A 25,354-nucleotide genomic window follows, 5' to 3' on the forward strand; every position below is an offset into this window, starting at 1 on the left:
AGGACGTAGGCCTTTGCTTTCCCTTAGAAATAGAGGTACAATTCATGTACTTGGCATATAAAGTTTATTTGATTCGAATTTGATATTGTAGTTTAATAATAATAAAGTGAGACCATTAGGAGGTCAAAAAGTAGAGGTTAAGATATTTATTAGATTAAATAAAATATTAAAACTAATATTCAGATGTATAAATATATGCCTCGCGCTTAAAAATTGAAATAGAAAGGACATAGAAGTATGTTTCATGTTCATACACCTCTAATTGTCACCTTAAGGCAAAACAATCTTTATTCCTTGCTTCATTTTATAAAAACGAATAGAGAAACATAGAAGTTTGGCTGCTTTGATTTGATAAAAAAGAAGTATTGTCTTCTAAAGTGAATACAATCATGCTAGACATTGTTGACTAAAAACCCATGCTCAATGCATGAAGAACATCCATGATGACACAAGTTCTTCAATTGATTAGCTCCAAGAAGATCCTTGTTGTCACTAAATAGAACATCCATGAAAAACCTGGGTACATTTTGCAATTGCAATTTGCTGTTAAAAACACATGCAGACCTTAAATCTGTATTTCCCCGTTGCTTTCTGACAGTCAACATTTTCATTAACGCCATGCGAATACAGAGTAGCCGAAAGATGGAAGCATAAACATCATTATGAAAACAAACCAGTTTGGTTGTGGTTAAAAGAGGGATTCTTTTGTTAACAGATAAGCTTGCAGGAGAACAGTCAGTGAAGACTACGCGCTATTAATACTAGAAAATTTTCAAACAGACAACGAAAGACCTCGGATACGCAAACAAAAGCCCCCACCATACTTACCATACAAAGCATTTCCTTCCTCTTCTCTATCTGTCTCTCTTCCTCGTCTTTCGTGCTGTATAATTTTAACACTCTCTCTCTCTGCTTTCCTTAAATCAAAGCTCATTCTTAAGCGTAAAAGCACTCTCTTTTTTCCTTCTTCAGTTTATTTCCTTTTCTTTTGTACCCTTTGGAACTTTGTTTTATTTAGCTCTCTCTTTCTATTAGATAGAGAGCTAGGGTTTTTGTAGTAGTAAAGATGTGCTCTTCAATTCAGGAGCAGCTCCAAGGTCCTTCTGTTCATGCTCTTTCTCTTTTGCTATCGTTGCAGTTCCCTGAAAGCTGGTTGCTTCCCAACAGGTATCTTCTTTTTCATCTTCTTCTTTGGATTTTTGAGACATACATTAAAGATTGTTTTTTCTATAGCATTTTGTGGATGGGTTTTGTCTGGTCTTGTTTTGTGTTTGACCCACTTGGGTTTTTCCCTTTTTAATGAAATTTAAAAACTTTATGGGTTTTGTTTTTTGTAAAGATTGAAGCTTTTCATGTTTGTTTTTCAAATTTTGATCTTTTCTGTTGCTTGATTTGCATTTTGAAGTTGTGGTGGTTTGAGGTTTTTCAAGGCTCATAATGGGTATTTTGTTTTTGCTCTATATGTTTTTGACATTGTGCTTATACATTCTAGAACATGGTTCTTCACGTTATGTTTTTCCTTTGATACTACTGCTGTTATTGTTGGTAAATGGCATCCTACCCCCTTCTGTTTCAATAATTTTAGTTTAAAGTGAATTCTTTATTAAATTAAGGGAACAATGGAGGTGATTTTTCATACTCGTTGTGGTGCATTGAAAGGGAAGGAAAGGTTTTACGTGTTTATATTAGGAATTGGCCCTACCAATTGCCTAGTGATATTCCTGTGAGTTTTGAGGGTCTTAGAGATGCTTTGTCTATCTGTTTGCTTCTATGGCCTATTAACAGAGGAGCTACTCTAGAAGTCTGTCTAGAATCGAAAAATGAGGGTATGTATGGATGGTTGAGCTCTGGATGAGCAGCTTATGCATTGGAATTAGCAACCACCAACATCCAACTTGAGAATAGCCAAATTGAGGACCAATATCTCAGAAAGTAGCAAAAATCAGGGTCTGCAAATTAATACCTTAAGCTTTGGGGGAATTGCAGTTTGCAATATATCACTGCTCACTTGCAGCCCTGGGTACTGTGGATGGTGGGAATTACGCCATGGAGATTGTATTCTACACTTTCTTAACTGAGACTAAATATTTTCAGAGAATGATGTTGTTCAGTTTTAGGACATTAACTCCCTAAATAATTAAAATATAGATATTTTAGCATGGGTGAGTGGTATGTGTTCATTGCTTGCTGGAGGTTTTCCTGAAGATTCCTAAACAGAGATGCGCTTGCTTAAGACTTTACAACTTTTGCTGGGTATGTTAGTCTTCTTTGCCAAATTTTTGCAAAAGTGGATTTCTTGATAATAGCCATCTTTATCATCCTGGTTACCTAAGGTAATCAGTCCCTTCTGCATTGTCATTTGTTTTGACTGAGTAAATAAAGGCCTTTTAAGAAGAAAAGGGATTATACCATCAATTACTGAAAAATTGTACTGTTGTGTGTGGAGTGGGTATGCATAGTGATTACTGGGATGAGAGGGGCTCCATGGATGAGCAATATAGACAGGCTAAGTGGCAGAGACATTTCTCTTAATACATCTGACATGTCCTTTTACTATGTGGAATCATAATTTGTTAAATATTTTTTCCTAATTATTTGATGACAATGATCATGCAAAATTGGTATTTGAGTGCGCCTTCAGTTGAAACTGCATACTCTTTTCAAGAGAGACTTCTGGAGATGCTTACATATGTTGGCATCTACAGTTCTAAATGGCTGCTGGAGAGGTTTCACAGTATTTGGTTGCTAGTGATAAGTGCATTTGGTTGTATGTTTGGGGGCTTCTGATGATCCTTTTTTGCTATGAATTTTTGTTTTTTTTAGTTTTATGCTTGTTATGCTGTTTATGTGAAGGCCTGTGTTTAAACTTTTTCTTTCTCCCCTGTATTTGACAGGTTTAAACAGCACAATGATGCTGTTGAAGATCATCATCTGTTTGAACGTTGAATGTGAAATTTTACTAGCTTTAAGGTACTAATGAATTAAAGCATTGATATACTCAGATATTGGGAATGAAGCCATCGGTCCGTGTAGCATAGGGTACATGTATAATATTTGACAGTTATTGTAAATTTTTAGTGTGCTCCAAATTACTTTTAGCTGATAGGAACAATGTGCTAATTTTTTTTTATCTTCTGATTTTTCTTCGAATCATTATCTTTTAATACATTCAAAATTCTCCTCTTTCTCTATCTCTATCTCTCTCTATCTGTCCCCCACATGAGCTGAATGGATGTTGTCTTTGAAAGTCCGGTTCTAGCAGTATGATAGCTTAGGTTTGTTTCCAGAAAATCTAGCAGGTAGCTACATTTAGTTATTCCATGGCGGAATATATGTCCGGTTTATGGTCTTATATCTGTTTGTTGAATCAATGGCCAAGGCCAGTGACTAAGACTGCACTATGCGTTCTGTGTAATAGCATTGGCCTTTATCTGCCACCATTTTCTTTTCTCCATCTTCTACTGTTGTGTGAGTTGTAGCTTGTCCTCCGTTGTATGGAAGTAAAACCGTTAAAAGAGTTGCCTTTGGGAAAAGAAAAAAGAAGAAAGGAAAAGAACATAGAGAGAACATATTGATGGGGAGATGGTTTTTCGGTTCATGAAATAAGACGTGAATACGGCTATTATGATCTGCATGAATATGTAGAGCACAAGATTCGACTGATAGATATCTTTCGCCTACTCACTGTGATGGGCTTTATTGACCAACGATTAGCAACATGTTCCCCCAAATGGATTATTGATTGTTGATGTTGATGGAAATGGGGTCGATGATATTGACACCACTGTTGTAGCAAATGAAATTTTCTTCTTCTTTCTCTCTTTTTATCTTTTTCTTTTTTGAATTGAAACCCCTTTTGAGAGTAATTTGCACTTCCTTTCTCATCTCAGGTTTTGGATTAATTCTTGTCGTCCTCCTAATCCTAATTCTCAGTTTGTAAAACAAAATTCTCTAAATTTTGAATCGGTGGTTCTCAGTGAAACTCTTTGACGCAATTTTCCAGCAGATAGCCTGTCGGAATGCTGATTTCGGTCTCACATGTTAAATAACTAATTTCTTTAAGAAACATAGCAACGCAAGTGCGATCAAATGACAATCCAATCCGTTCATCATTTGCTTCTTGTAGGTAGAAATTTAATTCTTTAGGCTTCTCCGTTTTGAATCCTTAAGAAACCAAGAGATGATTTTCCATTAAGTTTCTTTGAAAAATATGCTCTGAAGAAATTTGCGACTCCGATTTTCCTAAATAATGCTGGTTTCTCTGGAGTAATAAGGCTTGACGCCGGACCCATGTCTCCATCTAGTTTCAGGCTATAAAATGTGGCAATGGATATCCTCTCTTTCTCTCGGGGTTAACAGATGCCCTATACTCGATGCTTTCGCAAATTCCATTTGTCACAACTTGCGGATAATATTAAACTTCAGAGGTAACTGTCCTGGTCTGATATTAACTTTAATTGTTTTTATTTTTGCTACCAAGATTTCTATTTTATTTTCATATGAGTTAACTAAAGGGATACCCATAAACTTCGGATGGTGTGTCAGTTGGAAGAGGAATATGTTTTTAAAAGTCACTATATTAGATGCCATATATCTGTTAACAATTCAATAGATTAATTAAATTATCCATTAATGTGTCATCTAATGTGGTAAATTCTAAGAGTATATTTCTATTCCAGCCGATATAGACCAGAATCTGTTTAAGTAAATTCAATTTGAAACTAACAAAGAAAGTTTATTACTAAAAAGAAAAAAATAAAAATAAAATCATAAGGTCTAATTTTAGTAAAAAATGGGATAGTTACTCAACTTCAACTTCAGGCCACAATACTTTTTTATCAATCTACTGTGAGATTCTAATAATAAGATCATAGAATGTTAAACTTAATTAATAAAAGACTTAGATTATTGATAAGTTGGTTGAAAGTTTTGATGCTCTCAGCCTAAGGTAATTTAGAAAAGGTAGGTGCGAATTATCTCTAGAATGTCACCAATTTTGAATAATAAAAGCATTAGGAAGTGGTTTAGCTAGCAGGAACCCACTTCCCATCTGCTTCGTTGACTTGAAGGAGGATGGTGAGGCCAACTCCATAACTCAGGTTGTGGGCATGGAGGATAGTAGTTTATTCTCATTTTCTGGCACCTTTTTTCAAATGTTTCTCTCATTTCTTTAGGTTCCATCCCCGGAGCTTTGGCCATAAAGTTGAAGATTCTCAAGGCAAAAAATTTCGTTTCCAATCGAGTAATATTTTAAGGTGGCCCTATACACATGCACATAAAAAGACTCGTAGTTAAAATCAGAGCCAATAAATTTATTTATTTTATAAAGGGATTGAACCTGCAATACTGTGTACAATGTCTACTCTTGAAATTTGCCTCTTATTACGATCAGGAAATTTCAGATTCTGAAAAAGAGAGAAGACCTGAATGGGACAGAAAGCTCGAAAAATAAGTGAGATTTCTTCAAATTATGTGGAAGAGCGATCATGTAGAAGATATTCCCAATCAAGTTTTTAGTTCACAAAGCCTCTCCAAATCCCACCATTTCACCTTGTTTTTGCCAATATTTCCTTTTCTCTTCCATTGGCGGATTGAAGAATTCTTAATTTTGATCTTCACTCTTTGTAATAGTGATACTCTTTCCTTATAATAGTTTTTTTTTTTAGTTTAATACTTAATCTTATTAGTGAATAGTTATAAAAAAAATACATAAATATCTTACTATATTATATAAATAAAATTAAAAAAATTATATAATAAAATAAAACATAATATAATAAATATTTTTTAAAAATATTTATACAAACACTACTATATAAAGAAATATCTTTTAAAATAAATTTTAGAAACTTTATTTTTTATCATAATATAGAGTATATTTCAATTTATAATTAGCTGAAATTCAACCTTCACAGACGGTGAGTCCAGCAGCATTTACTCTATGACAAACTTTAGTTTATTGCCCCCCTATCTCCTTGTGTTTTGTCCCTCCTGACTTTCACAGCTTATCAAGCTATGATTTATAGGGTTAATTTCCCTCCGTTTTAGGGTAAATTGATAGGTAAAAAAAGTTCTCCAATTTAGAGTCATGGTGAAAGATTTGACCAACTTAAGGTAATCTTATTAGTTTACATAGCAAAGATAAGTCATATTTCACCACTTTCAATGGGGAGACAATCTTGTATCCCTCCTCTTAAATGATTTAGAGAAAAAATTGTTTTGCGAATTTATTTTAATTGAAAAAGAATTTTGTATCTTCTGCCATTAATCGGTGGAGGGAGAAGAAACCAGGGGGGAGCCATAGCCGCCTAAATTTTTAAAAATTATGACTATTTTTAATATTTCATTTAGTTAAAATTTACTAAAGGATAAATTTAATTTATATAAAAAATAATTAAAATAATAATATTGAAAAAGAGATTTTAGTGATATGAAATATATTGATAAACTAATGTTGAATTTATTTAAAAATTTTACCGATTTTGTTAGAATTTAATTTAATTATAATAAATTTTACATAAATTTAATTATGTGAAATTCTAAATTAACTTTGACTTTCTTAAACTACATAAATTTTAAATTTATAAATAAATCTTATATATTTTATGTAATTCAATCAAACAAAATATTATTTTTTAATCTTATTAAAAAATAGCGTTATGAATTTTAACTCTCCCTTAAAGTCTTTTCATTATACTAAAATGTTAATTTGCCCTAAAATGGCAAAAAGCGCACATCATGTATGTGTGAGTGCCATAGTATTCTCCTTATTTACAGTTGTTATCAAAGTCGAAGTTGCGGATTTTGAAGGTTGTCTCAGCTGATCAGTTCCAGTGGCAAAGTCCGATTTTTCTTTTTTCGTCAAGTGTTGGGTGCGATAGAAAAATCTGCCTCCGGTTTCAAAAGAAAGAAAACCTGCTACCATTATCTAAAGATGGTCCCTTTGACAAAAGGACATTCATTGTATGCGGATAAGAACTCAAATCTAAAGTAAAAGAAAAAACCTGAATATAATATCATACCTCAAACTTAAGTTTCTATTTAACTGAACGTTGAAAACATTGTACATTTAAATATTAATTGATCATCTTTCTTCTAGTTTAAACTTCAATAATTGAAGGTTATCAAATATTAATAGTTTTTTATAAGGTATTCGAATGTTTCTTTCGTTGCTTTTCTTATTCATGTAATTATGTTAATTTATTCTATATTTATTATAACTTGAAATTTTCTTTATTTTAATTATTGATTAGTGTGAAGATTCAACATTCTTTTTTCCTTTTCCCCATAATCCGTCCATGGAGCCCAGTGAGTTGGATTTTGACTTATTTTATCTCCATACCTGTTAAAAGAAAGAGCTTCGCAATGCCAAGGTTATTTTTAGTTCCAAGATTATTACTTTTTTGGATAACAGCAAAAAGGAAAATAAAAGAAGGAACTAGCTGGGCACTAATCTTGGCCAAGAAACTCCAACTTCATCATTTGGCAGCAATGGCAGTAATGCCTGCAGGATTATTACTTAAATTAAATCTATAGATTAAAAGATTTTACATAGAGACGACATTTGAAGATAATTATTGTATAGACACAACTGAGTTTCTTTATCCGTTTAGCTCTCATTCATTTTGCTGCCTTCATTTCGGATTAATTCTAAGCACATCAACGTATGATTTTCCATCAAGTTTACGAGAAAAGAATCCTTTTATATAGTCTGTATATCCAATTTTTCTAAACGAAGCTGGAGTTTCAGGAGTAACAAGACTTGGCATTGGACCCACCTCTGCATCTAGTTTCGGGCTGCAAAATGTGGCAATGGAGAGTCTCTCTTTTGCTGAGTCCACTATTGCTCTGTGCTCTATGCTTGGGTACATTCCATTTGTCAGAATCTGCCAATTTAACCATTTTTGGAAAGATATATCAGTATCACTAATATTATTTATAAAACTAAGACTAATATGCTTTAGTTTTGTGATACTAAGAGTGTGAAATTCCATTCAAGAATCAGCGTTTATGTTTGATCGAAATCTATCTAATAAAATATAAAAAATTATTTATAAATACTAATATTCAATAATATACTGATAAACAATATATATATTATTAAACTGTTAAATTTTTTATTTTTATTTTCTAAATTGAACCTTTAAATTTTTATTTTTGTTTTAATTGAAAACTCAAAAGTCTTTAATTAGACTAAAAATAAAAATACAAACCCTTAATATAATAAATAAAAATCTTACAAAATATATGTAAAAAGTGATTAATTTAAATAAAAAAAATATAAGAGCTCAATAAAAATAAATAAAAATTTTAGGAGTTGAATAGAATATAATGAGATTTGGTTAATTAATAGGCTTGTTAACAATTACCTCAAGAATGTCTCCAACGTTGATAACAAAAGCATTAGCGAGAGGCTTAATAGGAACCCACTTCCCATGTTTCTTGATTTGGAGTCTATCAGTTTCGTTTGCTTGTAAAAGGATGGTGAGGCCAGCAGCATCTGAATGTTGAGCGAGGCCAACGACCAGCTCTGGTTGCGGACATGGAGGATAATAATTCATTCTCATCGACTGCCATCCTCCTTCGAAGATTTCCATCATATTCGTGGTTTCCATTTTTAGAGCTTTTGCCATTAAATTCAAAATTTCCGTTGCAAGATTTTCCATTTCTTTTGAGTAAGCTTCTACAACATCTCTATTGCAAAAAAAAAAAAAAAAAAAACAATTGGAGATAAATAAGTTAAAATACTTTTTTGAAAATATAGTTATAAAATTGTTCTTAATAAATAAAACATCTTATCCATGCGTGTGGTACTTTCATTAATCATCTTAGGAGCAGACATTACGTTTAAGTAATAATAATAGAAAATCTCTTATAATTAAAATTATTAAAATCTAATTCAAATAATGTAGAAGTAGAGATTTTGGGTTAACAATTTTTCTTCTCCCTCAATCTTAACACTCTGCTTGGCGAAATTGAGAGTAAGTAAGATAAGTTTCTGTAAAGTAAATGAGGGTTGAATTTTAGAAGGTAAGGTAAAATTTTAAATTTTACTTCATTTTGGGAAGAATGAATAATAAATGAAAGTTTTAGAAGATAATATAGATTTTTTAAACAATAACCTCTTCAAATCACTAAGTAGTGGATTGAGAAATGAAAGGTATTTTTCAAAAGCCTTCAAAAAATCTAAATTGTTAAAAAAATATAATTTGATCCTCAAATTTTTTATCAAAATTACAATTCTACTGTAATAAAATTAATAATAATAACACTATCTACTTTATTTTAATAATTTAAAATTAAATTATATGAATTTTAATATTTTAATTAATATAAGTACTTTTAAGATATTTATATTTTACTAGAATTTAATTATGCTAAAAATTAGAGTAATTAAAGAAATATCATCTCCCAACTTTTCATTTTTTTTAAACTTTATATCACAAATTAATTTTTCTTGATCCTGTCCAATTACCCAAGATGCAATCGCATAAATTGAAACAGCATTGAATTTGAATTTATAAATCTATATTTTTCTAATTCTTCTTTTATTTTACTGCATGTAATTGATCTTTATTCTATATATTTTTTAAAAGGGATTTTTCCGGATTACTAGACAAACTTATAATTAATTAAAAAGACTATTTTATTGGTATAATTAAATAATATAATAAGTATGAACAGGTATCTTGTAACTTTTATCTTGTAATAATTTTAAGTGTATTTTTTAGATAAGAAAAGTTATGTGCTATAAATTATGACAAAAATAAACATTTTATTATTAATTTTTTTTTATTTTATATGAATTCAATCACCATCACTCTAACAAGTTAGTATTATTTTATTTTTCATGTTTAATAATATAAATTTAGAACTTAACAATTTATAGCATCGTTGTTTGACCATAAAAAATTGATAGATAATCAGATGAATAAATTAGTGGCCAAATAATGAAATTAGGAGTTATTAAACTCTAAACCTATAGTATTATATTCGAGGATATGATAATAATAACTGGTATCGAAGTGTCTGTGATTGATTCTTTATAAATTGTAAATCTTAATAGTCACTATTTTATAAAATAATATATTTTTTCATTTGAAAAAAAAAATAGTTAAATTGGCCATGGAAGATTTTGAAAATAATAACTAGCTCAAAGTTGTGAAGACTATCCACATGAATTAATTTGAGATGATTTATGAATAGAAAAATAACTCAATTGAGAGAGACAAGAAGTTAGGGCATGGATACCTTAATGGAAACGGGAAGTAAGGTAACAAATGGGGCTTCCTCAAATGAGTAGGGAGAGTGGTGACGTATACCATATCAGACCAGTCAAGTTTCTGCTCTTCAGACACAACAAAGGATTGGCCAAAGCCTTCAACATCTCCTTCTTTTTGACAAAATTTCTTCTTCTCATCAGTTGGAAGATTAAAGAAATTTTGGACTTCTATCTTCAACTTCTCCACCAATGAAAGACTCACTCCATGGTTTATTAACTGCACCCCAGAAAATACATGTCCAGAAATTTATTTATTTAGTATTAGTTTGTTTCGGAGTTGGGAGTAATCAAGGAAAAGAAGAGCCCTCGAAAAGTGTTTACTCATACCTGGAAGAAGCCCCAATCTTTGCAAGCATGATGAAATCTCTCCAACTCAGCATCCATGAATTGTTCAGAAAGCAATTTCTCCATGTCGATGACAGGAACTTGAGATGAAGAAGAAGAAGAAGTGGGAATAAATGGAGGGTCTTGATCGGATCTAACATATCTAGTTGGGACTGTGGCTAATGATTTGTTTGCCAGCTCCTGAACGCTGGGCACTGGAAGAGAGCTTCCTAGCGTTAATGCTGTTACTTTTGATTCCATTGCCTAGAACTACAAAGATAATTAAAATTAACTAAAGATTTGCTTAGCCATTGCCTTTTAGAGGCAACTGATACACACACCAACATCCATTATTTTTTTGGCAAAAGGCATATTATATTTTAGTCTTCTTTTTCATTTATTCATCTATTTCGTTCTAAGTGGTCCTATACTTCATCCACTTGCCCTTCTGTTTAAACTTCAATAATTGAAGGTAATCAAATGTCTTATCGTCGCATGATTTGTCTAGTCAAACTATTTCATAATTATTTATATAATTATGTTTAGTTTTTCTTTATACATAACTTACGATTCCCTTTATTATACTTGTTGATTGATATAAAAATTTAACATTTTTATTTTCTTCCCTTAATCCATGGAGCACATTGAGTCGGACTTTGACTTATTCTATCTCATAATTATTTTCTCTATTATTAATTTGAATTAGGAGTTGAAAGCTGCCTACCCAATCAAAGAAAGAAATTCCATTTAAGTATGTTTTTTTAGATAAAAAGTAAGGTGGCTATAAATCATTATAAGAATAAATATCTCATTATTAAAATATTTTATTCGCAAGAATTTAATTATTATAAAATAAAATTAGAAATTGTTAAATTTTAAATTCAACTTATCAGACATGAGGAATACAATATTGATAGTTGGTCAAAACGACGATAGTTAAATCCTTGAGAATTATAAACTTTTAATAATAAAATACTAATTTTTGTTACGTTTTATAATAATGTATATTTTTTTAGTCTAAAAATATACATAGTTACACAATAAAATCGCAGAGAATTTTTTGTACTTATTCTTAAATTATAACTAATCTGTGAGAGACAAGGAGCTAGGGTATGCATACGTTAATGGAAGGAGGAAGTTAGGTAACAAATTGGGCTTCCTCAGATGAGTAGGGAGAGTGGTGATGTATACCATATCAGACCAGTCAAGTTTCTGTTCTTCAGACACAACAAAGAGTTGGCCAAAGCCTTCAATATCCCCTTCTTTTTGACAACATTTCTTCTTCTCATCAGCTGGAAGATCAAAAAAGTTTTGGACTTCTAACTTCAACTTCTCCACCAATGAAAGACACACTCCATGGTTTATTAGCTGCACGCCGTACACGCAAGACAATTTAAAACACCTAAAGAATTATATATTTATTTTACATAGTATTTGGTTGAAGTCTAAAATATTTATAGAATCTATTTTGAAATTAAAAATTTATATACTTGAAATGGAGTAAAAGTTAATTTAGTATTCTATATAATCAAATTTGTATGGAATTTATTATAACTAAACTAAATTTAAACTAAATATATAAAATTTTTAAATGAATTTTACATTAATAGGTCAATACATTCTATAATACAAAAGTATCTTTTTCGACTTTATTATTTATATTTTATTTTTTCTCTTATTTATTTTCTAAAATAATATTAATTTTTTTATAGATTTCAACTAAATATACCATTAGCTATGACTTGAAGTTGGGAATAGTCGAGGAAAAGAAGAGCCCTTGAAAAGTGTTTACTCGTACCTGAAGAACCCCCAATCTTTGCAAGCGTTATGAAATTTCTCCAACTCAGTATCCATGAATTGTTCAGAAAGCAATTTCTCCATGTCGATAACAGGAACTTGAGGTGAAGAAGAAGAAGAAGTGGGAATAAATGGAGGGTCTTGATCGGATCTAACATATCTAGTCGGGACTGAGGCTAATGATTTCTTTGCTAGCTCAGGCACTCGAAGAGAGCTTCCTAGCGTTAATGCTGTTGGTTTTAATTCCATTGCCGTCAGAGAGATGTAACCACAAAGAAAAGTAATTACTAGAGATTTGCTTAGCCGTCGCCCTTCCAAAGGAAACTGATACACACGTTAACATCAATTATTTTTTTTGCTTCTTTATTAAGGAGGGACATACTGCTCTAGAATTTTCTTTTGTCTCTTACCATCATCAATGTGTGGATAGTGAAAACCGTAATGTGAGATTTATATCGAGGGATAAGTCTTATCTGTATCAATTTAAAAGATATACAAACTAACAAAAAAAATTTAAAAATCGCTATGTATTAATAAAATTTTATGAAATTACTCATTATATTTGACTGAAATTTATAAAGAAATTTATTTTATTTGAAAAAAATATTTAAAAAAAAATAAAATAAAATAATTTCATAGAAAAAAATATTTTAGTGTTATGGAATATATTAACTTGCGAATGTGAGATTCATTTAAAAATTTTATTTAACTATATTTAATTTTACATAAATATAATTATATATATAATTTTAAATTAATTTTTACTTCATGACATAAATTTTAAATTTATAAATAAATTTTATAAATTTACAAATAAAATCTTACTTTTCATTAAATTGAGAAAAAGTCCAGATGATATTGTATCGTAAAAGAGATATTGAAGTCCCCGGCAGAGTGACCACTCTCTCTGCTCATTTGAGGAAGCCCCGTTTGCTGAACAACTTCCCTCTTCCGTTGACGAATTCCCTGCCTCTGTATCACTCTCAATTGAGAAATTTCTTTTCCTTAACAGTTGTCTGAAATTACTCAAAATCATGAATATGTTTTCTAAGTTTGTTCTTAAAAAATCCTCCATGCCTCTCTTTTTCTTTCTGAAAAGGAAGTTATAAGGATAAATATTTCTTTTGCCAAAAAAAACTTCAGATAAAGATTCACTTGTATGACATGACGTGTGATTCTCTTTAATAAAGAACGAAAGGAAATTGATGTTAACATGTGTCTCCGTTGACTTTAGAAGGCGATGGCTGAGCAAATCTCTAGTTATTTTATTTTTTTTGGCTAAATATATGAATGGCCCCTTAGACTTATCCTGTTTTTAGAATTAAGTCATTGAATTCAATTATGATTCAATTAGAGTTTCCAACTATATCCATTATTATTTTAACTCCTTTCACTAACAGAAAGATTAAAATAATAATTTTTAACTAACACTATTAATTATAATAATAAAAACAATAAAGACAATGAAAAACAAAAAAACACCCATCGACTCGCCCATCAACCCAATCACTCTGAACTCGTTAGCTTTGTGGCAATAGACCAACAAATGAGAAACCTCATTCTTTCAATAGAGATGACGAAGGATATTCACCATCATTGTATAGAAGCCTATTTGTGTCACTTGTACTGTCGACTTTTCCTCCGACAACATATCCTAACATAGTGGCGTGTTTTTAAATAGCGAATCGAGCTCTCTTTTCTCCATTAAGTTCGGTCACCCCCTACCACCTTCATAGCCACCACTAAATCTTGGTTAGTATTGTTCTACTCCATAGCTTGAAAACCCAATCCTTGATTAAAATAATCAAATGAAAAAATCATAGAATTTGAATAACAAACTTACTCATATGGATTAGGATTGTGATTAACCGAGATGTTTTAACAATCATTGTTATTGATGTCTAACACGGGTGAAACCTGTGCTCCAAACGAGTCCGATGATGTTGGAGTACTAGATGTCTCTGGCAGCGATGATTGGTGGCCATTGTCCACTATCCATTTCAGTGGTGGCCATTAGGTGGTGATTAGTGGCCTTTCCCACCACCACCGTTACTCATACCACCCAAATAACATAAGCAATTCATAATTTTTTTTTTAAATTCAAACACAAATCATTTGACATGATTGCTTTAGAAGTTTTTATTATTTATTTTGTTTCTTCTCTGAATAAAAAGAATATAGAAGGAAGAGCTTTTAGATCTTTATCAATGGAAGATCTGAACTTCTCTCTTTGACTGCAGTTTTGAGATTCTTAATAGAAGAACAAAATATAATCTGTATGCAATATCCTTTATAATCAAAATGGAGGGTTTTAATTTTTAACTTTCAATTTCTATTCTTTTATTTTTAATATAATATTATTTCTTAATAATAAACAATTCATTTTAAATTTTTTTAATGCATATTTTAGTAAACGTATAGAACACGTGTATAACATCTAACAATTGGGGATTAAAAATACTAACAAGCAAAGTTAAAATCAAAATAAAGTTAGGAAGCTAATTGTAAAAACATGACAAGTTTAGAAAGTCATTAATGTATTTAGCCAATTTTTTTTTGTAGTTACATCCTTGTGACGGCAATGGAATACGCTAGGAAACTCTGTTCAAGTGCCCTAGTCTCAGAAGCTGGCCAAAAATCATTAGCCTCCAGGATTATAGTAATATTTTATGAAAATAATGTTTAAATAATCATAAAAAGTTCTAGTCTTAACTTGGGTTATAAGACATAATAATGGATAAAGTTTTAGGCATATCTCAATTGAAATTAGTTTAAAATATAATTATCTAAATTCGTATTAAATTAACTTAAAATTTTAATTGTACTATCTGTTAAAGATCATTAGTATTACCACGTACTGCACGAATAAGTTTAAATACGATTATAAATTATATTTATAAATACATTGTTTGATAAGTATTTAATTAGATAATGGGGTTTTACTAAAGATTCTTTTGTAGAACTAAATGCAATTAATAAATATATACCAACATTATAAATTCATTTAATGTACATACTAATAAAAATAAATAATAAATAATAAATTAATATCATAATGACACAAACATTTTAGTTAAACAAAGAAAAAATTATAAAATCTAAATTAACCAAATAAAAATAAATAATACAAATAAAATATAAAATATTAAATGGATACTTACTACCCACATCTGCAAAATCCAATTCTCAGTTAAACAGGTTACGAGTGTGAAAATTTAAATCAAAATCTACTAAAATCCGATTATATACTTTTAAACAATTTTATTATAATTAAATAGGGTTAAATATTTAAAATTTCTCAACTTATTGACATTCCTATATAATAATAAATTTTATATTATGATAAATTAAAGCTTTGAGTTCTATCTTAGAAAAATCTACCTTCACATAATAATAATGATTAAAGGTATAAAATAAAAGATGAGATACAATATTAAATATTTAATCTTTTTACTTTTATTTTATTAATTATTTTAATTTATATTTATATTTTTATTAAAGACTATTAACGGTTAATAAAAATATAAAAATATAATAGAATTGATAAAAATTTCAAAAATATGTGAAAAAATGGCTACAAACACAGCCTACCAATCTCAAGGGATTGGCTACTTACTCTACGACATGGTAAGAGTTTTATTTGTTCTCGTGTATTAATTCAAAATTTCCTACTAATACCTTATGTGATTTTTTTATTTGGCTATTATTATTCTTATTAAAAATATATAGTAATAAAAATCTCTTTTAAAATTAATTTTATAAAACTAATTTTGTATTTTTTTTATAATAATAAATATTATAATAAATCTTATGTTAGCATTTTTAGTTATATTGTCTAATTAACAAACTAAGTACTACTAACTAAAGCAACTGAGTACTACCAAGTACAACCAAACACTGCATAAATAAATTACATATAGTATACTTGGCAGCCTTCATTTTGGATTAATCCTAATAGCATTAACATATGATTTCCCAGCTAGTTCACGAGAATAATATCCCTTCACATAATCTGAATTTTGGATTCTTTTGAACAATGCTGGAGTTTCAGGAGTAACAAGACTTGGCATTGGACCCAGTTCTACATCCAACCTTGGACTTCAAAATGTGGCGATGGAGAGTCTTGCATTGAATGAATCGATTGTTGCTCTGTGCTCTATGCTTTGGTAAATTCCATTTGTCAGAATCTGGCAAAATCATCATACATTAACTTAATGATCGGATATTAGCTTCATATATACTAGAAGAGATTCAGAATTCATACCTGACACTTTTGTTCTCTTAAAAACATCTCTAGCCTCCAAAAGAATAAAATATTAATTAGTGCAAGTTAATTATGAACCTCCACAGTGTTTCCGATATTGATCACGAAAGCATTAGGTAGGGGTTTAAGAGGAACCCATTTCTCGTCCTTAATTTGGAGTCCTTCAGTTTCGTTGATCTGGGGAAGGACAGTGAATCCACCACTGTCTGAATGAGGGGAGAGGCCTATGACAATATCTCATTGACTGCCATCCTTCTTCAAACATTTCCATCATATCACTAGGTTCTATTCTTAGGGCTTTTGCCAAGTTTGTTCACTTCATTCGAGCAGGCTTCTAGTGTATCTAAATAAGATATACAAAAGAAATTGAGAAATTGTCAGATATTAAAGAGGAATATAATAATTAATAACTTTTCAGGATTCAAGATTTAAATATGAATATACTACATATAAACAGTACGTATATGGGGATGATAAATAAATCTATTCTCATATCTTAATCAAGTCTTTAGTAATTAATGTTTCGTTCAAAAAGGTCAAATCTGCCATTTATTATTTAATCATATATCATTTGTCATTAAATTATAAGTTCAAGAACTATTGTCTTTAAAAACCTTAACCTAATTGGTTTAGTTTTGCTTTTATATTTATAAGAATAATTTAATTAATTGATTTTAATATGAAAAAGATATAATAAAGTGCTGCCAACTATTCAAGTCCTTAGGCTTTCCTAAATACACTTGAAATCAAGTCTAGGTAAAAAAAAAAGTAAGAAACCAACATTTCAAATTTACATACGAAGAATAGTACAATTGAAAAATATACAACCAGAAAACGAATATTACAACTTAACACCACTACTAGATTAGCTTCTTACCCTCCAATCTTCTTATACATTAATTATTATTTCTTTTGGCTAAAGGCAAGATGGTTGAACAAACTCATAAACAATTTCAATTTAATCCTTAACTTATAATCAAATATTAAGTTCATCCAAAATAATTCTTTTATTAAGTTAAGCTGATAAAAAAATAATAATTTGAAGTCTGACAAAAATAATTAGTTAATATTCATTTTTTTTTTTACTCTAGTTCTTAGCATCATTAATCCTAGCAATATTCAATATTTTCAAAGCTTTTATATTTAACGATATTTTACGAATTTACAGATTAATTTTAAATTATTAAATTAAAATAATTATCTTTAATTAGAAATATTGTCTTAATTAGTTATTAATTTTACTGAATATTAAAAATGTAATTTTGATAAGGAACCAAAAAATCAAATCATAAATTTTATTAAGTTAGTTCTTTAATTGTATTATCTTTCAAGCTAAAGAAAAAACCATTAGTTTTACAAAAAATGCATAGAAATAAAAGCTATAAAGCTACTTTTGTCAAGAATGAAGAGGTAAATGATATTTAAAAGGATAATTAGTTTTTAAACATTAAGAGTATAAAATTCTTGATTTTTAAAGATTGACACTTGACACGTATTTATTACTTTTAAATAATAAAATATAAACACTTTTAATATGTGATATTTTTTTATTAATTATAATGTATATATCAAATCTAAATAAATATCACCATTTTTCTTGGACTGTTTTTAAAGATGAACAGTTAGCCAGACGTCATCTAAAAGGCAATCTTATCTTATCTTATAAAATAATAAATTTTAAAGAATAAAATAGTAACCAACACGAGTAGACCTAATTAAGAACCTCACGGCAAAAAAGAGAGGGGAAAAAGGTATCGGGAGGTGGGTTACAGAGAGACAAACCTTAGCGGAAGAGTGGTGAGGAAGAAAACAAATGAGGGTTCCTCAAATGAGTAGGGAGAGTGGTGAGGAAGAACCTATCAGCCCAATCAAGTTTTTGTTCTTCAGATCTAACAAAGGCTTGGCCTAACCCTTCAATCTCTCCTTCTTTTTGTGAAAATTTCTTCTTCTCATCAATTGGAAGATGAGAATAATTACAATAATTTTAAAGTTAACTGACAAGCCAGGTATATCAATCTACTTATACCTTTTAATCTAAAATTAGAATTAGAGAAGTGAATGGCCTACTCCCTCTGCAGGTTGGTGATGATACAATTGTGGAGGATGTTCTTGTTATGAGCTCCTTTAATTCTGTGTCATTCTTGTATCTAAACCCTTCATTTTTTCTTTTTCTCTTTTTGTAACTGCGCAGCTAATGACTTAGCAGAAAAAGAAAAGCTGTTAGCTTTGTGATTGATCGAACCATGATTTTATAAGATTTTAACGAATTCACTCCTAAATCTAAAATTTATTATTTAGTTGAAATAAATATGTATATAATGATTTAAATTCTAGTGAAGCAAGTAAAATTTTTAAATAAACATTATATTCATAATTTAATATATTTCATAAAATTAAAATATTTATTTTAACTTTCTATGTTATTTATTTCTTTTCTCGTTTTTTATATTTTTTCTCTCTCTATGGATTGTTTATTATATTTTCTAAACAATATACTCATTTAATCTGAAAAGAATTCAATAATTATTGTTCAACATACTATATATAGATATTTATTTATAAATAAGAATAAATATCATTTACATATAAATTAATTTATTAATAAATTTTAACTAAAATAAATATTAATGTATAATTCTTATTGCCCTTTTAATTCCTCTGCTTTCTCTCTCCTTATCTATACCGACCCGTTTAAAGTAATTCGCTAAACAGAAACGATTCGATTTTAATTCCGTCATTTTGTTTTTTTTATAGTGAATGGTAATAACGTTTTGAATTGTTAAACTTTAAATTCAAATTATTAAATATGAGAAATATGATAATGATGACCGATCGAAACAAAGATAGTAAAATTTTACCAATTAATATTTTTTAACAATAAATTATTTTTGTTGTAGTTTTTAACTATATTATTCTTTTATTAAAAAAGCATCACATATTAAAAATTATTAAATAATGAATGTTTTTATGGACTTATCCTAATGGTAATGATGATGCTTTGGAAATGTGTTATTCATGATCATTGAAGAAGCTTCATCGTCATTATTAGTTTATGCAACTTTCGTACCAATGTGATTCACAACATACATCAATCATAATAGTAGTGGGGCTAAAAGACATACCAATTATGAGAGTAGTGGGCAATATCTCATGTCTATTACATTTGACGTGGACACATTGAAAATAATAAGGAAAAAGATAGTTAATAACAAGAAAATTCTCAATAGCAAAAAGAAGTAAATCAAAATCATGGCGATAATTTGCAATCTATGTTTTGAAAGAGGAGAGGAGAGGAGAGGCAATGGGTTCATCTTTCGCAATGAATTTTGTTTAAACCTGTAAAAACAAAAATGATAATTCTTTTAATTTGTGAAAAGGGAAAATTTTGAAAAAATATTCGGAAACATCTTAAAAGAATAAAAAATTAGAGCAAACATATGTTGATACAAGGAATTAAGAAAACACAGTAAAAATAACAAAATTGCGTGGCAATCGGCTAAATCCCATATCCTTTACTATTCTAGGAATTTTAGACTATCATAATTAAAGTAATTCTGTAATATCTTGATATTTTTATTAAAGAAAAATTTTAAAATTTTAATTAAATTTTATATAAAATATCTTAACATATAATTTTTATTTAAAATTACATATTAAAATATTTTTATATAAATTTATCAAAAAAAATTATATTAATTAATCTAGACTTTTATGATTTTTATTTAAAAAATATATAAATTATTGAAAATTCGAATTCACCACTATTCTATAGGCAATTCTCAGAGAACTTATACAACCATAAGAATTATGGGTAAATTATTACAACCCCTGATATAATGTGAAATTACAAGTTGGTCCCTTATTTTCTAATGATACATTGTAACCCTCTTAATATTTGACTTAATATATTATTTCAGCCTTCCATCAAAATCTTAGTGAATATTCCATTTAAATATTATTTTTTTTATATTTAAAAAACTGCCCTTAAAATATATTACTATTTTCTCCTTTAGTTTTGATATAATATGTAAATTTGTCTGCATAATGTAAGATTGACATTAAATTATTATTTGTTTTTATTACCAACAAATAAATTAATCAAATGTATTAATTTAACAAAGTAAATATAATACAAATTTGTTAGGAAATTTAAATATCTTCTTATAAATTAACTAAAATCGGAACTTTATTAGAAAGTCATAATAAGTAATTTTAAATTTTAAAAAGAAATAAGATAAGTATGATAATTTTGTTATAGATATTTAAAATCAAATCAAATAATTTTCTTTATAAATTCTTGTAATTTATTAGAATATAGTAATTTAATTTCATAAATTACGATATTTAAATCACAAACAAAATCCAAAGTATTTTTTGTAGTAATTGGATTGGATAATGATAATCACGATATCACGCCAGACAAGTTTTGTAGAGACAAAATGACAGCAGGAGGGTCCAGAGAATTTATGATTTCTAATGGCATCAGCAGAGAAGCACGAGATTTTGTTCAACAGATGCAACTCGATTTTTACTGCTTTTTTACTTTGAATGTAAATTTGGGATTTTTATTTAAATATTTTAGAGAAGTTAAAAGTATCATTTTATTATCTTTTTTAAAATTACTATGAGTTGAAATTATATATATATATATTTTATTGTCTAATATCTCAGAATTCAAACTCTAACTTCTTTTAAAGATAAAGGGACATGTGGCAGCTTGAGGACCATTCTTTATTTGAGTGGAGACTGTAGGATGGGCCATTATTTGGCTATGTCATTCAGATTCTGTCTTTTTCTTTTTATTATTATTAAGCTTCTAGACTTTTCTCTTAAAAATAGAAATATAACAAAAAGCTTAATAAATGATAAAGAAAAGAATCCAACTTGGCCTTCTTCTTCTTCTTCTCAACATAACAACTATCAACATATCGGACCACCACCAACCCTAAGGTAAATTTAGAAGAAGTTAAAAGTTTTGAATCTCTTCTTCATATTTACAAATACTTTCTTTTTGTCCACTTGTACGATTAATAATTCATACAAATGGAAAATATTCCTTTCAGTGATGTAGATGCTTGTTGAGTATAAGCTATTTCAATGAAGAAATTTAAATTCTTAATTTGCTTATCTTGAGCTACTTTCGTTGGATTAAATATTAGGATTTTTTTTCCAACACTTTAAATCGATTTAAATTACCATTTAATTGAGAACTGTAAATTTATAAGGGATGTTATAAGAATAGTGAGTTTCGTCCTTTTGATATATTTCATTTTATCAGGAATCCGTCTTATTTTGTATTGATATGTAATTAAAAAAAAAAAAAACAGAAGAAGTGACCGGAAATTGATGAACCACTTTCACAAGAAACTAATGGTTTGTCATCATTTTATTTCTTCTTTCCCATGCATGTGAAAATTGAATGGGTGTAAATGAGCATAAACTCATGCTAATTCATATATTCCTCTTTGGTTAGAATTAGCAGAGAACAAGAAATATAGAAGCTAGCAAGGGATCAGAGAACAGAGATCAGAGGTGAGAGAAGCCATGAAACCAGAAATAACAAAGCTTGGAAGCTCTACGCATGTGCCTTGTGTGCAGGAACTGGCGAAGGAATCAATTACAACAGTACCAACGCGATACTTGCGTCCTGATCAAGACCCCCCACTCATATCAGATACTGCTTCTCTACCCCAAGTCCCTATAGTTGACATGCAAAAGTTACTTTCAGAAGAATCCATGGCTTTGGAGATAAATAAGCTCCACTGTGCATGCAAAGAATGGGGTTTCTTTCAGGTTGTATATATGCTCGAATTAATCTCAATTAATTGGGTTCCACAGCACGAGGAGTGAACTAGGTTGCATGGAAACATTTAAAAGAACAACATTTCTGCATAGAACAAATTTGGACATCAATATTCTTTAATAACTCATATTTTTTTATCTATATATGTTTTAGAAATTTTATTAAAACTTTTGAGACTTTTGTCGTTTTTCCTTTCAGTTTATTTAGATTTCCTACTAAGAAAGATTCTCAACTTTCTCCCAATTAAAATTTTGTGTTTATAGCTGTCCTTATTATATTATATTAGTAATCCTATTTCTTAATTATTTACTTGTTTAGAAAAGTTGTCAATCTTTCTTTTCTTGAATCAAAGTGTAAACTATACTTTTTACTAATGATATTGACTGATAAAGCAGTAAAGAATTTAGAATAATATAAAATTTTTGTTTATTTTTAAATTTTAAGTTTTTAAAATTATTATTTATATATTTAATTTCTACCTAAAGATATTAGCATTACTTATAAGCATTTGATAGATTCTAGGAAAACAGACTCCAATATTATCTTGAATCATCAGTGGAGCAACTATATCAGGCGGGTGATGCAAGAAATGGTAGCCAAGGGCGAGACTAGAGCCCATACTTGCAAGTTGCAAGACAATGTGCCCATAATTATAAGCATTTGATGTATATAGTTTCTCTTATCATATCTTGTCACGTTTTTCGTTTTCAATTCTGTGTAATTTAAGGGGTGAACTTGCAATATCAGCAATTTGAGATAAAATCCCACATTTACTGTAAAAGTAAGAAAATAGCACTGAGGTTCTTTTTCCATGTTTTTCATAAGATAGGCAAATATGTATTGCAGCTGATAAATCATGGAGTGTGCACTTCATTAGTGGAAAGAGTGAAGATCAAAATTCAAGAATTTTTCAATCTGCCAATGGAAGAGAAGAGGAAATATTGGCAAAGACCAGGAGAAATGGAGGGATTTGGACAGGCTTTTGTTGTGTCTGAGAGCCAGAAGCTTGATTGGGGAGACATGTTTTACATGATCACTCTTCCACATGAATTGAGGAAATCGTACTTGTTTCCCGAGCTCCCTGTCTCATTCAGGTCTTTTGTTTCCTCTTTAAAAATCTGAAATTTCCCGATCATAATAGGAAGCAAAATTTTAAGGAGTAGGCATTGCGCAGATTATTGCCAGTTCTTATAAATATTATTGGATCTAACTTTATCTACGAATCTTTCGTGTGCATGTGTGTAGAGCCACCTTGGAATCTTACTCGACAGAAATGGAAAATCTTGCCTTGAAAATCTTCAACCTTATGGCCAAAGCTCTTGAGATGGAACCTAAAGAAATGAGAGAAATATTTGAAAAAGGGTGCCAGAAAATGAGAATGAACTACTATCCTCCATGCCCACTACCTGAGCTGGTCATGGGTCTCAACTCCCACACCGATGCAGTTGGCCTCACCATTCTCCTTCAAGTCAATGAAGTGGAAGGGCTGCAAGTCAAGAAAGATGGAAAGTATGTTCCTGTTAAGCCACTTCCTGATGCTTTTATCATCAATGTTGGTGACATTCTGGAGGTAATTCTTACCCACCATTTCTCAAAAACCTTAAGTTGAGACCATGAAAACTTCAAAGCAATTTATCAACAATTTAAACTTTTGACAAGTTAAGCTGAACGTTTTATTATGTAATTATTAGAATCTCACGGTTGATGGATAAGAAATATTATGGCTTGTAACTATCCCATTTTATATCAAATTTTTGCATGATATTTCAACTTAGTACCATTGTTTTTTATACCAATCTTTTTATTTTAGTTTCGAATTGGATTGCCTAAGGATATTTTGGCTAACTATGTGTTAAGTTGGTGCTAATTAAATTGTCCATTCACATAGTAAACGGGAAAAGCATATTCTCACTTCAAAAGTTACGTCAAAATTGACTGAATTCTTTTAGGTAACTCATTCTGAAAATAAAATAGAAAATTTGGTGCTAAAAAAAATAAAATCAGATGAAAACATAGTACAAAGTTTTGGTATCAAATATGAGAGTTACCCTATTGAAATTTGATATTATCCGCAGGTTGTGACAAATGGAATTTATAAAAGCGTTGAGCATAGAGCAACTGTGAACTCCGAGGAAGAGAGGATATCTATTGCCACATTTTACAGCCCAAAACTAGATGGAGATATGGGTCCAGCACCTAGCCTTATTACTCCGCAGACACCATCATCATTTAGGAAAATTGCAGTTGCAGATTTCCTGAGAGTATTTTTTTCCAAGGAACTGAATGGAAAAGCATTTCTTGATTTCTTGAGGATTCAAAATGGGGAAGCCTAATGAATTGATTCTATATATATATATATATATATATATATATATATATATATATATATATATATATATATTGTAAGGGTGCTAGAATCCGACGATGAGTAAATTGGATTTACCTGTCTGGTGTGCTACAGAAAATATGAAAAAAAATAGTGAAGAGGATTGAATTTTATATTAAGGATTCTGAATTCTTTACAATGAGAAGAATGGTATGTATACATGATTTGTTTGATTGTGTTCTATTCTAACGGTTGCCTAACGACTCTTTCTGCAAGGGTATGGGTTGAAGTGACATTTCCTTCTTTGCAGGAAAGAATGCTCCTTTTACCCCGAGGTCTGTGATGATAGGTCTGCACAAGCAACCTAGCTTGTGCAGCCTCTGAGACCTCAGCTTCTTTTCTTCCTTCTTCAACACTCCCCCTCAAGGTGGGTTGGAATAAGTTTATTGAACCCATCTTGTTGAAGATCGAATGATGATTCTGCCTATCGTAGGCCTTTGTGAATATGTTTGCCAGTTGGTCTTGACTTCTGATGTAAGGAGTCTCAATCTCTCTCTT

At 29.6% G+C, this 25,354-nt stretch overlaps 3 protein-coding genes, 1 long non-coding RNA gene and 2 pseudogenes across 7 annotated transcripts; 2 read left to right on the forward strand and 4 right to left on the reverse strand.

The window, feature by feature from the left end:
* Positions 1 to 347: 347 nt before the first annotated feature.
* On the forward strand, positions 348 to 3,191 carry LOC8284038. The gene is made up of 2 exons (XR_001535264.3): positions 348 to 1,167; positions 2,895 to 3,191. It is a non-coding gene; the product is annotated as an uncharacterized LOC8284038 (long non-coding RNA).
* A 951-nt stretch (positions 3,192 to 4,142) lies between these two features.
* LOC107261281 lies at positions 4,143 to 5,584 on the reverse strand (annotated as a pseudogene).
* Positions 5,585 to 7,481: 1,897 nt separating this feature from the next.
* On the reverse strand, positions 7,482 to 11,936 carry LOC8284039 (protein SRG1). Of its 2 annotated transcripts, XM_048373781.1 has the most exons (5): positions 11,798 to 11,936; positions 10,610 to 10,876; positions 10,252 to 10,499; positions 8,370 to 8,694; positions 7,482 to 7,886 (listed from the first exon to the last, which is right to left on the reverse strand). In XM_048373781.1, exons 2-5 carry the CDS (start codon positions 10,865 to 10,867, stop codon positions 7,635 to 7,637), a joined length of 1,083 nt encoding a protein of 360 aa, XP_048229738.1. In that variant the 5' UTR covers positions 10,868 to 10,876; positions 11,798 to 11,936; the 3' UTR covers positions 7,482 to 7,634. The 2 variants fall into 2 exon arrangements, with proteins under 2 accessions (XP_048229738.1, XP_002519761.2); XM_002519715.4 differs by lacking the exon at positions 11,798 to 11,936 and having other exon boundaries at positions 10,610 to 11,354.
* On the reverse strand, positions 11,842 to 12,878 carry LOC8284040 (protein SRG1). The gene is made up of 2 exons (XM_015719492.3): positions 12,405 to 12,878; positions 11,842 to 11,974 (listed from the first exon to the last, which is right to left on the reverse strand). Exons 1-2 carry the CDS (start codon positions 12,650 to 12,652, stop codon positions 11,971 to 11,973), a joined length of 252 nt encoding a protein of 83 aa, XP_015574978.1. The 5' UTR covers positions 12,653 to 12,878; the 3' UTR covers positions 11,842 to 11,970.
* Positions 12,879 to 16,338: 3,460 nt separating this feature from the next.
* LOC107261282 lies at positions 16,339 to 18,633 on the reverse strand (annotated as a pseudogene).
* A 2,849-nt stretch (positions 18,634 to 21,482) lies between these two features.
* LOC8284041 (protein SRG1) lies at positions 21,483 to 25,039 on the forward strand. 3 transcript variants are annotated; one of them, XM_048373784.1, is made up of 7 exons: positions 21,541 to 21,617; positions 21,946 to 22,040; positions 22,141 to 22,460; positions 23,317 to 23,564; positions 23,716 to 24,040; positions 24,546 to 24,815; positions 24,846 to 25,039. In XM_048373784.1, exons 3-6 carry the CDS (start codon positions 22,212 to 22,214, stop codon positions 24,801 to 24,803), a joined length of 1,080 nt encoding a protein of 359 aa, XP_048229741.1. In that variant the 5' UTR covers positions 21,541 to 21,617; positions 21,946 to 22,040; positions 22,141 to 22,211; the 3' UTR covers positions 24,804 to 24,815; positions 24,846 to 25,039. The 3 variants fall into 3 exon arrangements, with proteins under 3 accessions (XP_048229740.1, XP_048229741.1, XP_048229739.1); XM_048373782.1 differs by having other exon boundaries at positions 21,542 to 21,617; positions 24,852 to 25,039; XM_048373783.1 differs by lacking the exon at positions 21,946 to 22,040 and having other exon boundaries at positions 21,483 to 21,617; positions 24,852 to 25,039.
* Positions 25,040 to 25,354: the final 315 nt, after the last annotated feature.

Source organism: Ricinus communis, chromosome 5 (assembly GCF_019578655.1).
Source record: "Ricinus communis isolate WT05 ecotype wild-type chromosome 5, ASM1957865v1, whole genome shotgun sequence".
Lineage (NCBI taxonomy): Eukaryota > Viridiplantae > Streptophyta > Magnoliopsida > Malpighiales > Euphorbiaceae > Ricinus > Ricinus communis.

Bases quoted from the DNA above. Each gene is read 5' to 3' on its own strand.
- LOC8284040 (XM_015719492.3), bottom strand. From the start codon at position 12,652: ATGGAATTAAAACCAACAGCATTAACGCTAGGAAGCTCTCTTCGAGTG.
- LOC8284039 (XM_048373781.1), bottom strand. From the start codon at position 10,867: ATGGAATCAAAAGTAACAGCATTAACGCTAGGAAGCTCTCTTCCAGTG. The intron at 10,500-10,609 runs GTATGAGTAAAC...TCTGGGGTGCAG, and splicing joins AAGATTGGGGCTTCTTCCAG to TTAATAAACCATGGAGTGAG. The intron at 7,887-8,369 runs GTAATTGTTAAC...TTAAATTGGCAG, and splicing joins ACGTTGGAGACATTCTTGAG to ATTCTGACAAATGGAATGTA.
- LOC8284041 (XM_048373783.1), top strand. From the start codon at position 22,212: ATGAAACCAGAAATAACAAAGCTTGGAAGCTCTACGCATGTGCCTTGT. The intron at 22,461-23,316 runs GTTGTATATATG...TATGTATTGCAG, and splicing joins AAGAATGGGGTTTCTTTCAG to CTGATAAATCATGGAGTGTG. The intron at 24,041-24,545 runs GTAATTCTTACC...TATTATCCGCAG, and splicing joins ATGTTGGTGACATTCTGGAG to GTTGTGACAAATGGAATTTA.